The 15,571-nt window shown below is 46.2% G+C and overlaps 1 protein-coding gene across 2 annotated transcripts in view; it reads left to right on the plus strand.

Moving 5' to 3' along the window:
• LOC119978842 (tyrosine-protein phosphatase non-receptor type 22-like) overlaps nt 1-13,924 on the plus strand; it is a 108,672-nt gene extending 94,748 nt beyond the window's left edge. For both annotated transcript variants that reach the window (XM_038820728.1, XM_038820729.1), the window contains 5 exons: nt 1,830-1,868; nt 4,258-4,343; nt 4,920-4,950; nt 7,566-7,646; nt 13,212-13,924. In XM_038820728.1, the coding sequence (XP_038676656.1) occupies nt 1,830-1,868; nt 4,258-4,343; nt 4,920-4,950; nt 7,566-7,646; nt 13,212-13,273 (299 nt within the window). In that variant the 3' untranslated portion in view covers nt 13,274-13,924. The remainder of the gene's footprint in view (nt 1-1,829; nt 1,869-4,257; nt 4,344-4,919; nt 4,951-7,565; nt 7,647-13,211) is intronic.
• Nucleotides 13,925-15,571: the final 1,647 nt, after the last annotated feature.

Here is a 15,571-nt window from a genome sequence, read left to right on the forward strand (position 1 = left end):
AATCATGTCAAAAATTTGTAACTATTAACCATGCCAGGAAATCTGGGGCGGGATTCTCCGGGAATTGGCGAGGCGGGCAGAAACAGCGCAGTGGGGTGGCAGGAACCACTCCGGGGTCGGGCTGACCCAAAGGTGCGGAATCCTCCGCACCTTCAGGGGCTAGGACAGCAGCGGAGTGGTTTGCGCCCCGCCAGCTGGCTTGGAAGGCCTTTGGCGCCGTGCCAGCAGGGCCGAAGGGACCCCACCGGCCGGCGCGGGTTCGCGCATGCGCGGGAGCGTCAGCGTCTGCTGACATCATCCCCGCGCATGCGCAGAGGGTTTCACCTTCGCTCCGGCCATTGCAGAGGCTTACACGGCCAGCGCGTAGGAATAGAGTGCCCCCAGGGCACAGGCCCGCCGGCGGATGGGTGGGCCCGACCCCGGGCCAGGCCCCCGTGTGGGCACCCCCCCGGGGCCAAACCGCCCCTCGCCCCCCCGAGGACCCCGGAGCCCGCCAGGTCCCGCCGGTAAGGGACCAACTCCAATTTACGCCAGCGGGACCGGCATAGAATGGGCGGGACTTCGGCCCATCGCGGGCCAGAGAACCGCCGGGGGAGGCTGCCGACTGTCGTGGCACGATTCACGCCCCCGCCAAATCTCCGGAGCCGGAGAATTCGGCAGCCGGCGGGGGCGGGATTCACACCGCCCCCCGGCGATTCTCCGACCCGGCGGGGGGTCGGAGAATCCCTCGCCTGGTAACTATTACCCATACTAATAATTCTATGAATTTAGGATGGTACGGTGGTGCAGTATTTAGCACTGCTGCCTCACGACCCCGAGGACACGAGTTCGATCCTGGTCTCGGATCACTGTCTGTGGAGTTTGCACATTCTCCCCATGTCTGCGTGGATCTCACCCCCCACAACCCAAAAGATGTGCCTTGTAGGGGGATTGGCCACGTTAAATTACCCCTCTATTGGATAAAAATTATTAAGTACTCTAAATTTATCTTTTAAAAAAATTCTACTAACTTAGTCTTCAGGGTCATTAAGTCATTACAGCACAGAATGAGGCCATACAGGCCATTGGAACCATGCTGGCAACCAAGCCATTAACTCTAGTAACAGTGTTAGTGACTTTAAGTTATGCTTTGGGATTTATTTGGACCATTTACCCACAGATTGGATTAGGACGAAAGGTGCTTCAATTCTGGATATTTTTTGAAGTCTGTACAATTCGCATAAGTTTCTCTGATCGAGCAATGAGAGGATCAGTCACAGCCTCTTCCAAACCTGTAACCTCTACCACTTGAAAGGACAAGGGCAGAAAGCGCATGGGAACATCACCACCCATGCGTTCCCCTCAGGGTCACCCATGATATTGGACCTGGGACTGTATCGCTTTTCTTTCACTGTGTCTGGACCAAACTCTCTCCCAGTGCTGTGGTTGTGTCTACACCACATGGAGAGCAGCAGCCAAGAGAATGTGGCTCCGCATCACCCCCTCAAGGGAAATTAGGAATGGGCAGCCTGGCTAGTGATACTCACATCCCAGGAATTAATTTTTCCAAACATGGTTCATGTATTTTGGTGTTTTAAGGACATTTCTTCTAGTCGGTCAGTCACATGAATCGAGAATTTGATTGCCTTGAATCTGTTAGTTTCGCTGCACTTTGCATATCTGCCCATTATTAATTTTGAGATGATCAAATAGTTTGGAGAGGGCTGGTGGACAGGGTGAGGAGGGGGGGGCTTGCGGGAGATCAGGTCATGTCTTGCAAGATTTGGTGCTACAGAGTTTTGTTGTTCATTTTCTATTGCTAACTTACCCAAACATTATCTCTCTTATAGAAAGAAAGTGTGACACGCTATCGTTTCCAAATTCAGTCGGTGAGTATTATTCTCTCTCCTTTTCTTTTTTTTAAAATTATTTTATTGTGTTTTTGGTATGCAAAACAAATATAAATATGAACAAACAGTGAGAGTTAAAAAAGAGAAAATAAGAAGTAAAACTATTTACACATAGATCAGCTTCAACTATTTACTTCGATACATCACAGTTCCCCTTTTTTTTTTATTCACCCCGAACAGTGTTTTCAGTGGCAATTGTGATTCCCCTGCATTTTGCTCCCCACCATTTTCCCCTTTGCTTTTCTTCCCTTTGGTTCAGGTTGTTGTTGCACCTGCACCCCCCCCCCCCCCCCCCCCCCCGCCGCTCCCCCTCCCCGCCTTGTGTCTCCTGGAGTTGACCCTGTACAGTTCAGTGGCTGGGCCTCCTTGGCGCCATTCGCATCTATCTTCCACCTCCAGGAAGAACCTGCTCATTCGAGTTCTGGATAAGTGAGCTCTGTGTTTTAACTGCATTAGACTGAGCCTTGCGCATGTGAAGGTAGAGCTGACCCTGTGCAGTGCTTTGCTCCAGAATCCCCAGCCTATTTCAAATCCCAGGTTCTCCTCCCACTTCTCCCTTGTCTCATCCACTTGGGTGTTGGCTCCCACCCAGTTGCAATCTTTCTGGGTGGGATCCAGATTTTCAGAATTAGGCTCAACTAGATATGGCAAAGAACAAAGGACAAAGAACAATACAACATAGGAACAGGCCCTTCGGCCTTCCAAGCCTGTACCGGTCATGATATCAACTGTTGACCAAAACCCTCAACAGGTCCTTGTGTCGTATCCCTCTATACCCATCCTATCCATGTGTTTGTCAAGATGCCTTTTGAACGCCATTAATGTATCTGCTTCCACAACTTCCTCTGGCAACACGTTCCAGGCACTCATCACCATCTGCGTAAAAAACCTGCCTTGCACATCTCCTCTAAACGTTCCCCACGGACCTTAAACCTATGCTCACTTGTGACTTACCCTTCCATCCTGGGAAAGAGTGCCTGCCCATCTACTCTATCCATGCCTCTCATAAGGCTCAGAAGATGGCTTCCACAAAGCATGGATGCCATTCACCAACTTGTTTCAGGACCTGTTTGAAGCCAGCAGCCAGTAGAACCGGGGGGGCTGGGTGGGGGGGCCGGGTGGGGGAGCACAGGAGCCAACAGGACCACAGGGAGCAGACAAGAAATGAAGAGGGGGGGGAATGGGGGTGGGGGAGAGGCTACCAGGAAAAGGAGGGGAGGCCAGAAAACAACCGGATGGAGGAGGCAGGGGAGCCCAAGGGGGGGCCGACCCCAAAGGAAACTGATATGTGCATTGTAAATAGCACAGTAAAATAACTTCAATAAAACATTAAAAGGTGTATTGTACCATAATCCAACTTTTCATGTTTAATAACATCTTTTTGTTGTCAATACTAATTAGCAATCCTGTGACTATGTTCCTCCATGTTTTTGTTTTTTTAAATTGGTCTTTCAAGTCAGGGTTCCATTCTGGGATCTTCCTATCTATTTATAACATCAACTGGGAACTTAGCGCCACTGAATAAATTCACTCTCTCCATGAGCTTGCTGGTAGGATATGACCTTTAGCACAGAACTGTCTTCTCAGATATTTTCCAACTAGCCCGATGTTTCCAATGACAATTTTTTCTCGTTAAATTAATTCTTAGTGTGAACAAAGTAAGTAGGGTGCTCTTTCCAAGGGCCGGTGCAGACTCGATGGGCCAAGTCAGCTCAATGTCCTCTTTCTGCACTGTAAATTCTATGATTCTATGAAAGTAGATTAATATAAAATGCACAGGGCAGCACGGTGGCGCAGTGGGTTAGCCCTGCAGCCTCACGGCGCCGAGGTCCCAGGTTCGATCCCGGCTCTGGGTCACTGTCTGTGTGGAGTTTGCACATTCTCCCCGTGTTTGCATGGGTTTCGCCCCCACAACCCAAAGATGTGCAGGCTAGGTAGATTGGCCACACTAAATTGCCCCTTAATTGGAAAAAATGAATTGGATACACTAAATTTATAAAAAAAAAAATATAAAATGCACAATCGTCAAATGTTTTTAATCAATCAGGATAGTAGAAATTTGTATATTGGCAATTTTGTGGTCACGTCTCGGTATATGGCGTCTCCCGGTATTTCCCTGGTCTGTGTCCTCGTCAATCTAGGTGATTCCCAGTGTTGATTTGCTGCCTCCTTGTTGAAGAACATAAAAACATTAGAACTAGGAGCAGGAGTAGGCCATCCGGCCCCTCGAGCCTGCTCTGCCCATTCAATAACATCACGGCTGATCTTTTTGTGGACGCAGCTCCACTTACCCGCCCGCTTGCCATAACCCTTAATTCCTTTACTATTCAAAAATCTATCTATCTTTCTACCTTCATTTCACCTTTAGGTCTGCCACAATCTGCTGCTTCATCACCTGAGACTGACAATTCCAGATCATCAACTGACTCCAACAAACCGTTCGCGAGGAGCAAGGTGAGGAAGATCTGTTCCGTGACCATGTTCAATCTGTGGATGGCATCAGTACTGAGTTTGCGTGAGTCAATGGTTTGGTTGAATGGGCGGAAAGGTGTCAAATCAAATGCAATCTGGAAATTGTGAGGCAATGCATTTGGGGAGGGCAAACAAAGTAAGGGAATATTTAACGAGCGGGAAGATACCGAGAGGGGTGGAGGAAGGGAGACACCTTGGAATGCATGTCCACGGGTCCCTGAAGGTGGCTGGACAGGTGACTAAGGAGGTAAAGAAATCATATGGAATGCTTTACGTTATTGGGTGAGGTATTGAATACAAAAAGCAAGGATGTAATGATGGAATTTTATGAACTGCTGTTTAGGCCACAGCTTGAGTTTTGTGTACAGCTCTGGTCACCATATTACTGAAAAGGCATAACTTCTCTGGAGAGAGTACAGAGAAGATTTACAAGAATGCTGCTGGAACTTGAAAGTGACAATAAATCTGGAATAATTCAGAAACATTACACCAGGTTTTTTTAAAGAACCCATTTTTGATTCTGTGTTTCTCTCTCTCTCTCTCTCTCCCTGTTTACAGAGTATGAAAATTCTACGAAGTATGAAGAAGAGTAAGTGGAATTATCTTTGAAATAAAATCAATAATGGTGCCAGTGAGATGTAGGGTCAGGAAATTATGCAGCCTGGAGGCCATTTGGCCCATCATGGCTTTGCCAGCCATTTGAAAGAATTATTCAATTAGTCCCCCTCCCCTGCTCTTTCACGTTGTCCTTTAAATGTTTTTGTTTCCTAATATTTATCAAGGTAAAAAAGTTTACACTGTCCAAGATAGCAGAAACTGACAGAACATCTGACATCCTCACTTTAGAAGTGTCACTGAAAATCTGAAATGAGGGTTAATCTGAACCTACCTCACTCTCATCAGTGCACTGACTATTTAACATTCCAACTAGATGGAAGGTTGGTAGCTGTATCATCTGCATGTGGCCAATGTTACCTATTTGTTCAGCATGTATTTGTAGGAAAGTCCCCTGTGTAAACTGGCTGTTTTGTCTGCAGTGGCTCAGTACCGCTCTCACGTCTGGGTCTCAAGGTTGTGGGTTCAAGTCCCACTCCAGATTTGAGCACAGAAATCCGGGCTGATCCTTCCAATGCAGTAATGAGGGAGTGTTGCACTGTCCAAGGTGTCAGCTCTCAGGTGAAACAGTAAACAAAGGTCTGACCTGCGTAAATACCTGCTGTATCTGTAGAAGAGCAGGGGGGGTTTCCCCCAGAGTCCTGACCAATATTGATCCCTCAATGTCCATCACAAAAAACAGGATTACCTGGTTATTATTGCATTGCCCTTCGTGGGAGGTTGCTGTGCACAAATAGGTTGCCATGGGCGGGATTCTCCGGCCACGGATGCCCGGCAACCGGAGAATCCCACCCGATGTCAATGGACTTCTCCATTGTCCGCGGCTCGCCCGTGTTGTTTTTGCGGCTGGCGGGCGGAAGAATCCAGCCCCATGTTTCCGACATTACAACAGGTGGTGCATTTTTACCACTTCATTGGTTGTGAAGCGCTTTGCGATGTTCTGAGTTGTTGAAAGGGTGAACAGGTCTGTCATTCAGAGCAATTTGTTGGGGTGAATTATAGCGCCACTCAAAATAAAGTGTATGAAAAGAAGCGTGGCTTCCTGTTGTGTACATAAAACAGATCAAGCGACAATCTGTAATCCAGTGTTCTTCAAACTTTTTTTCCGGGGACACATTTTTACCAACCGGCCAACCTTCGGGACCAACCCGGCCGACCTTTGGGACCCAACCCGGCCGACCTTCGCGACCCACGCCGGCTGACCTTCGCGACCCACGCCGGCCGCCCTGAGCGGCCCACACCGGCCGACCTGAGCGACCCACCATTTACTCTTACCTTGTTTGCTGCTGATAAAAATGGAGGAAATGGTTTTGGGTCCCTTTGGCCCTCGTACATGCTCCTCCAATGGAACCTGTTGGAGGAAGGTGAAGCCTTCCGGTGTCGGAAAGTATGGAGTCTCCATCTGTCCAAAGTTCTGCATTTTCTTCCGTAATATTTTATTAAATAAAACCCCCCCCGAACTTGTAAAAAAAATGAAAAATAAAATGAATTAAATAAATGAAAAAAAATAATTAAATGAATAAAATAAATGAATAAAATGAATAAACGCCCCCCCCTCAACTTGTAAAAATAAATAAAATGAAAAAAATGAAAATGAAATGAATAAAAAACCCCCGAACTTGTAAAACAAAAAGCTGCGACCGTTTAAAAAAAATAGCGGCCGCACTGTGCGTGCACGCCCAGTCATTCGGCCGAATTTTTCTTACCTGTTCGCGGTCATTTTAAAGGCCGCTTGCAGCCGGCGTTATTAAAAGCCGGCTGCTGCGCCGGGATTTGCGCGAAGGACGGCTCCGCGACCCACCCACGTCCCACCCGCGGGTCGCGCCCCCAAGTTTGAAGAACATTGCTGTAATCTATCAGCTTCTGTAGCTGGGAATTGCTCAGACCTGAAAGCATTTTGCAAAGAGGTTCTAAAGCGTCACCGTATTTCCACAGACCAAAAACACATAGGTTGCTTATTATTTAAATTAGGACTATGAGCTCTAGGTTCCCAGAGTGTCGACGGCACTGATTCCAGAGTAAGGCTGATGCTCTCAGTGCAGTACTGAAGGAGCATTGCACTGTCAGAGGTATCAGCTGAGGCGTTAAACCTCATCTGCCCTCTCAGGTGGACATAAAGGATTCCATGGCACGAGTCAAAGAGGAGGAGCAGGTGAGTTCTTCCCCATGTCCTGGCCAATATTTATCTTTCAGTCCCCATGAATAAACCAGATTATCGGGTCATTTTCACGGTGCTGTCTGTGGAATTTTACTGAGTTTAAAGTGTCTAACATAACAGCAATAACCACGCTTCAAAAAATACTTCATTGGCTGTGATACATTGTCAGTCATCCTGGGGTTGTGAACGATACAATATAAATGCACTGTTTCCTTAAAACTTAGTCACTAATTCATTTTATGAAGGGCTTTATTGATTGACTGCAAGGAGGAAGTTTATTTTTTTTCAGCCTTTTAATTAGTAATTTAAATATAATCAAGAAGGATATCGCAACTAAGACGGTGGATTGTGTGTTAATGTCTATGGTTACTGATTCTGTAAACATGTTTCCCTCCCTCTTTCTCTCTCTCTCTCTCTCTCTCTGTCTGCAGCCATAACCAGTGTCCCCTCACTGTCCAGGGCTCCAGAAACAGAACCAAGTACAGAACAAACTCGCTCCTTCCTGAGTTTCGGTGAGTTTCCCAGTGTTTACTGAAACTGATATTTGGCAGCTTTCACTCTCAGCGGTTGACTGTGACGCCAGTTTATTCCAAATATTGGCTGGAACAGCTCTGACCCAGCTCTTCAAAACTCTAATTGCTACGATCTAGTTAGAGAGCCTGAATATTTAAAGAAAAAAATCCAGAAATTAACCGACAGAACTGCACCGTAAGGTTTCATGATTTTAAACAGTATCTGTCGAAAAGAATAATAGTAACAACTTTTATTAGTGTCACAAGTAGGCTTACATTAACACCGCAATGAAGTTACTGTGAAAATCCCCCAGTCATCACACTAGGGCACCTGTTCGGGTACACTGAGGGAGAATTCAGAATGTCCAATTCACCTAACAGCACTTTTTCCGGGACTTCTGGGAGGAAACCGGAGCGCCCAGAGGAAACCAACACAGACACAGGGAGAAAGTGCAGATTCCGCACAGAGAGTGACCCAAGCCGGGAATTGAACCCAGGTCCCAGTGCTAACCACTGTGCTTCTGTGCCGCAATTAAACAAAGTTAGCACTATTAATTCAACACTGTACCTTATAAAGACTTAGGCTGTAAGCCCAGTTCTACATTTTACTTCTCCTCAAGAGTTCTCCTATTAATTGGAAACTTTAATGTTCATTCACTTTTCCTGGGATCATCTGTCCAGAACTCAATCTGCTTTATCCTCAGTGTTCTAGCTATTTGCCGAGGTACAAAATTTCATGGGAGTTCTTCCATTAGCTTTTGGCAAAGTGACCCTCCAATTCCCTTACAGACCTCACAGCTCTGAATTCCACAACTCCAGCATGGGCCTGTGGTTCCTGCTTAAAGCATCAGAAAACACTCCTGTTTACCAGTAGCTCGCTGCTATAGTTTCAAACTGCCACCAAGCTGAATACCAGCTCCCAATCAGAGGTTGCGTCATGGATGATAAAACTAGCATCTACTCTATTTCAGGTCTTCGGGTGTAGGTCTGACTTTATTTCGTAACTTCTGGTGAGCTATAAGCCACATAAGACCAAAGCTCTTAGCTACTTCCCTTAACCAGTCTTGCCTGCTGCCTGTGTCTTAACTGAATTTTCAAAGATAAACTCAAAAAAACTTTTCTCCAACCGTCTTTATGGTAATGTGACAAACGATAGCCTCTTCCCTGGTAGTACAAGTTAATATTTTAATTCCAAAGCTTTCCTTAATTCTGGGAAACTACACGAATAACTTATGTGCTTTCTTGGAATAACTGCAGATGTCATGTCTCCAGTTCTTTAGCTAAGCAAGACCACCTGCTGTTTTATGACTTTTACTCTGTCTTTATCCAGTTGGCTCAAGTTTCCTTTTGAATTGTAATTATCTTGTGTCTATGTGGTTTGCCAGACTCGCGATGTTTACCAGAATTTTCCACTGAATTTACATTTTAAAAAATCAATTTTTAAGACTAGAAAGTTTTACCTCTAAAATGTATGAACTACAACATCAGGCAATGTAACAAATTAAATAACTAAATGTTTCTTGGATTTGGTCATGCCAGCTGATTCGAGACATGCCCATCCCTAATTGCCCACAAGAAGGCGGTGGTGAGCCATCTTCTCGAACTTCTGCAGTTCATGTAGTGCAAGTACTCCTACCGTGCTGTTAGGGAGGGGTTTCCAGGTTTTTGATCCAGCAAGAGTGAAGGAATGACAATATAGTTCCAAATCAGGATGGTGTGGAGGGGAACTTGGAAGTGATGTCCTAAGGGTCTACTGCTCATCTTTCTAGGTGATAGGGGTCATGGGAGGCACTGCCGAAGGGCCCTCGATGTGTTGCGCCATAACTCTGGTGGTGGGAGTGGATACTCAGTCTAATGCAAGACTGCCATTGGACTCAGTGGGCTGGATTCTCCGCCAAACGCGATTTCGGCGTTGGGGCGGAGAATCCGTTTTGATGCCAATATCGGGAGTGGTGCCAGTTTTTGGATTCTCCGCCCTGTGAAAAGCGTGCCAAACATCCATGGCCTCAGGCCATTGCCTGAGATCCTGCCCCGCGATGCCAACTGGCCGAGTTCCTGACGGCGTGGGGTACATGTGCTCACACCATTCGGGAACCTTGTGGGGCGGCTGTGGACTCAGTCCGGCGCCGCCACAGTTGGGGGAGGACCGATCCACGAGTAGGGGGGCTTCATTCGGGGCTGGGGGCTGGGGCGGGTGGTCCAGGCCGCGCGAGCGGCTGAAGGGGGGCACTACTTTTGTGGTCCGGATCCGCGGGCTGAGTCCGCTATGGAGCACGGCGCGGCCGCTGCAGTCCGTCGCCGTGCGCATGCGCGGCCGTGGAACCAGAAATGCTCAGGGCCATATCAGCAGCTAGAGCTGTGAGTTTATGCTGCCTCCCTGCTAGCCCCCAGCAAAACGGCAAATTAGTGGCCGTTTTGCGCCAGTTTTCCTGCCGTAAAAGACCACCGTTTTCACGCCAATGTGGGAACTTAGTCTCCCAAACGGAGAATCCAGCCCAGTATTTGAGATGTGCATCGTTTATGGATGTTTTTGCAGCAATAACCCTTTCATTAAAAGCAGCAAAATACCCCTCCCCAAACTTTCAGTTTACCTAAACAGTTAGCGAAGTTTGAATTGATCTTCAAGTGGTTGAAAACAAGGCTGAACATCTGCTCTGAGAGCTACACAATTCCCCAGTGTCCCTTCTAGAGAAATAATGCTAAAGATATGATTAAATTGCTACTCTTCATAGCCAGTTGACTCTGGAGGTAAAGCGTCATTGCACGTGTGTGTGTTCTCCAATGAAGTCAAACCCATTAGAAATTGCTTAATACTAAGTAACTCAGTCAGAAACACGGAGCCCCGGCTCACATAGTCATTCCTGGAGTTCAGAGAATTGCCACCATTATTGTTTGGATAATTGGACGCCCAATTGCAGGAGTATGACAAGGAAGACAAACCCAGCCCCAGTGGACTGTACACGTTTCAGTATCCTTCTGGTCCACAACCCACCCACAAAGTTGCTTTTCACTCTGGAAAAATCCCTCACCAGCTAAACCCTTTCTCCAGCCTCACAGCATGAACTGGCAGAATCAGACTGAGCTGGACAGTTATCAGTTGCACTGTGTGTGCACCGAAAGCATTGGACTCCATGTATTCCGCACCAGGTGGTGATAAAGGTCCCAGGTTCGATTCCCGGCTTGAGTCACTGTCTGTGCGGAGTCTGCACATTCTCCCCGTGTCTGCGTGGGTTTCCTCCGGGTGCTCCCGTTTCCCCTCACAAGTCCCAAAAGACATGCTGTTGGTAATTTGGACATTCTGAATTCACCCTCTATGTACCCGAACAGGCGCCAGGCTGTGGCGGCTAGGGGCTTTTCAGATTGCCGTGTTAATGTAAGCCTACTTGTGACATTAAAGATTATTATTATATTAATGCTAGATTAATTTTTGAATTTTTAAAATAAGATTGATAGATTTTAGTTATCCAAGGCTATTAAGGAATATGAGGCAAAGGCTGGTTTTTGGAGTTGTGTCACAGATCTGCCATGATCTCTTGGAATGGGAGAACAGGGGCTCAATATCTTCCTCCTATTGTGACTCCTGTTCGCTGGCCTACAGTGACCCAGTTCATCACTGCCTCAAATTTAAACTTCTTATTCTTGTAGATTTGTCTCCTCCATATCTCATTACCTCCTGCAGTCCTACAACCAATCAAGAACTCCTCCAACACTGTACTTGCCCCACTCCCTCCACCCCACCATTGGCAGCTGTGCCTTCAGCTGCACGGACCCTGAGCTCTGGAGATCCACCCATAACTCTTTCACTTTCCTTGCTTCTCTCTCCTTTAAGGCGCCCTTTAAAACCTACCTCTTTATTCAAGCTTTTGGTCACCTTTCCCAACATCTCCTTATGTGACATGATGGCAATTGAGACAGTTCAATGGGAATTCAATTAAGTTATCTGAAAAGAAAGAATGGGCAGTGTTATGGGGAGAAAGCAGGGGAATGGCAACAGATGAAGTGCTGCTTCGGAGAGCTGATATAGACATGATGGGCCGAATGGCCTGCTTCTGTGCTGTAGCAATTATGTGCTTCTGTGATATGGCACATTTTGTTTCGTAAGCACCTGTGAAGTGCCTTGGGAAGTTTTACAATGATAAAGTAGTTAGATAAATGTACGGTGTTGTTGGAATATATATGCCTACGTGTTGGTTGACTGTTGCATTTGATGAACATGGATTGTGATTGCGAACTGGTGGAATTAGAGAGAGGCACGAATATAAAAGAAAAGGGCAAGAGGAGATCAGATGCACAACTATTTCTCGAGGTCAAAGTTAATATTCACTTCCCCTTTCCTTAAATTGCAGAACAATGTTGTACATTTATAGTCACAGTTTAAATAAAAAGCCCTTTTCTCATTCATTTGGGGGAACTTGCTTCTGGATCCGTGCAGTTCTATTCCCTACCCTCGCTTAAAGTCTGTAAGGTCACGTAGGGGATATTTTGTGACAGCATCAACTAGGGAGATTTGGAGCTGGGAATTTCAAGGCAATCATGAATGTAAACAAACTTAGTTCCTCTAACGGACATGATCATAGGTCAACTTTGCTTTTCCACCCATTGGGTCTGTGCCTGGGATCCTGGGATCGAAAGTTTTCATTCCATAATATTACTGAACCTCACGGTGCACAGCAGGTAACTGATTATCAGTATCAAAGGTTAAGTTTGTATCCACCCGAGTTCAGAAGAGTAAGGGGCGACTCGATTGAGACCTTTAAGGTTCTGAGGGGTCTTGACAGGGTGGATGTAGAGACGGTGCTTCCTCTTGGAGGAGAATCTAGAACTAGCGGTCACTGTTCAAAATTAAGGCTTCACTCACTTAAGACAGAGATGACGAGAAGTTTTTTTTCTCTCAGATGGTCGTGAGTCTTTGGAACACTCTTCCTCAAAAAGCGTTGGAAGCAGAGCTTTTGAAAATTTTTAAGGCAGAGCTAGATGGATTAACAAGATGGTGAAAGGTTATCGGGGGTCGGCAGGAGTTCAGGTTACAATCACATCAGCCATTGAATGGTGGAGCAGGCTCGAGAGGGTGAGAGGCCTCCTCCCATTCTAATTTGCATGTTTGTTGTATCAACTTACCGTGTGCACTCATGTAAAAGCCAGATTTTTGAGTCCAATTTTGTTTGGGTCAAAAGATATGAGGTCAACTTTTGCACAAGTAATGTTCCCAAGAGGTTGGCACACGTGCTTGATTTGGGCCCAAGTGAAATCCAAGAAAGACTTAATGAACCATAGTCATTGAAAATGAACCATAGTAATTAATAATCGCAGTACAGTGAGGGTGGTGAGAATGTGGAATTCGCTACCACAGTGAGCAGTTGAGGCAAATAGAATAGATCCATTTCAGAGGAATCTAGATAAACACATAAGGGTGAAAGGAATTAAAGGATATAATGATCTGGTGAGATAAAGTGGAGTGGGCAGAGCTTCTACTGGAGCATAAACATGAACATGGAGCAATTGGGCCAAATGGCTTGTTTCCATGCTATGAATATTTTGTAATTTTAAGTTGTTTATTTATTGTAGGATTCAAGAATCGCTTTTCGAAACCCAAAGGACCAAGAAATCCTCCTGCAGACTGGGTCTGAAGCAGTCCTTGTGGTGAAATCCTCTCGCACTCGGAAATCAAAAGGATAAGATGTGATTTTCGGGACTGAGCCCATCTTCTCATTCACCCCAAAGGAAATTTGTTCTCTTGGGGAATGCGTATATCCTCTCGCAGGGAGACAGAGGAATTCCTCCTCTGTCATGAAAAACACAGGATGACTGAAATTGCGTTCTCAAGCTTTGCTTCCCTGTGGCACAGGTTTCCGAAAGGAGGGAAGAATCTGTGACATTTTATTAAGAGAGGAATTGCACTCCCTGCCTTAGGATGGTCGACTGACGCACAATTCAGGAATCTCAAGATTACCGTCAGATCTAGTTACATTTCTGAATCTTAGGAACTTCAATCACTGCACCTTTTAAAAATTCTGAAGCTCATTTCTGCTCCTCTCCTGCAGAAGAAGCATGATTAGGAAAATGATCATTTGCACACAGAGATCGAATGCGTGTGTAGGTCAGTGATGGGGGTCATTCCCAGTCGGACAGTAGGAGGCTCAAACCATTCCTGCTGGCTGGCTGGCAGTAGGTCTTTGCCCACTATTCATACATTGTAAGTGAGTTTAGGGTTGAATCACTAATAAATATATTTGAAACCTACGGACATCAATAAAGGTTTCCCATGATTTGCATTTTCACTGAGAGTTTTCATCTTTTGAATCACATGCAGCAACAGGGCACATTCAGTATAGTGCTGTGGGGGAGAGGGGACAGAGTTAATCCAGTTCGGTAATGCGGAGAGTGGGTTTTTGAAAATTATTTCTTGGTACGTGAACATCCGGATGGTATGTGGCTTGGTGGGGAACTTCCAGTGGTGGTGTTCTCTTCCATTGGTTGCCCTTGTCCTTTAGCAGAGGTTTGGAAGATGCTGTTGAAGGAGTCTTGGTGAGTGGATGCAGTGCATGAGATGGTACACACTGCTGCCACTGTGCGCAGAGTTGGTGGGAGTGAATGTGGTGGTTGGGGGTCCCAGTCAAGGTGGCCGCTTTGTCCTGGACGTTATTGAGTTTCTTGAATGCTGATGGAGCTGCATTCATCCAGGCAAGTGGAGAGTATTCCATCACACTCCTGACTTGTGTCTTGTAGATGGTCGACAGGCTTTGGGCAGGCAGGAGGTGAGTTACTCGCCGCAGGATTCCTAGCCTTTGACCTGCTCTTGAAGCCACCGTATTTATATGGCTAGTCCGGTTCAGTTTCTGGTCAATATTAACCCCCAGGATGTTGACGGTGGGGGGGGGATTCAGTGATGGCAGTGCCATTGAATGTCATGGGGAGATGGTTAGATTTTCTCTTGTTGGAGATGGTTATTGCCTGGCATTTGTGTGATACAAATGTTACTTGCCACTTGTCAGCCCAATCCTGGATGCTGTCCCAGTCTTGCTACAAGTGGAAATAGACTGCTTCGGTTTAGTAGTAGTGAGGGGGGTGGGGGAGAGGGAAAGTTCGAATAGCATGGCTGGAATTTTCAGTACAGTAACTGGAAAGTACTGTGTGATGGAACCATCAATTCAGCGAACACGTGCAGTTGGATCTGAACAGAGGCTTTAATACACTTACAATAGAGCCAGCCTATTCGTCGTTGAACTTCAGGTGAACTGGCAGGCTGGCTCTAAGGCACTGATCTTTATACATCGGTCCCAGGGGGAGGAGTCCTGGGCAGAGCCAAGGGAGGAGCCCAGTACAAACTCTCGCGTACTCCCAGAGCGACGCCCCCTGGTGGTCGGATAACGAACATATATACATGGAGTGATATTGGCAATTATATATAGTGTGAATCACATTCACCACACTGTGTAAGCAGGCTACGTCTTTCTTTCGAACAGTTTAGACAGGGTAAACTCACTCTTAGCTGTGGGAGCTGAGTAGTTAATTGGAAAGCTACTTTACTCTAGTTTCTGTCTTCCCGGTTCAGTTATGTATAAATTCAGTCTTTCGTGCAGTCCAAGCAAAAGGAGTGCATCAGGGAATCAGAGAGCAAGTTTGGAGTTTGACTTTCCCTTCGCCTTCTGTCTTTCTCACCCTCTGCGATTGGTCTTTACTAGAGGGAAAGGAGCTAAATGTTTGGTGAGAATCTGGTAAGTGGGCAAGTTCTACCCCATTCCTAAGTTTGAAAATAGTGCACAACTTGGTGGTAAAGTTATTAAAATGTTTAAAAAAACACCATAAGTAAACAATTTAATGAAGAATTGTTTAAAACACATTGAGGATCGCAGGACAGGTTATGTGTCAAGGTTGTAGCATGTGGGATCTCCTGGATTACTGTGATCCAGGGCAAATCCTTCTCC

The sequence above is a fragment of the Scyliorhinus canicula genome, chromosome 15 (assembly GCF_902713615.1).
Source record: "Scyliorhinus canicula chromosome 15, sScyCan1.1, whole genome shotgun sequence".
Taxonomy (NCBI): domain Eukaryota; kingdom Metazoa; phylum Chordata; class Chondrichthyes; order Carcharhiniformes; family Scyliorhinidae; genus Scyliorhinus; species Scyliorhinus canicula.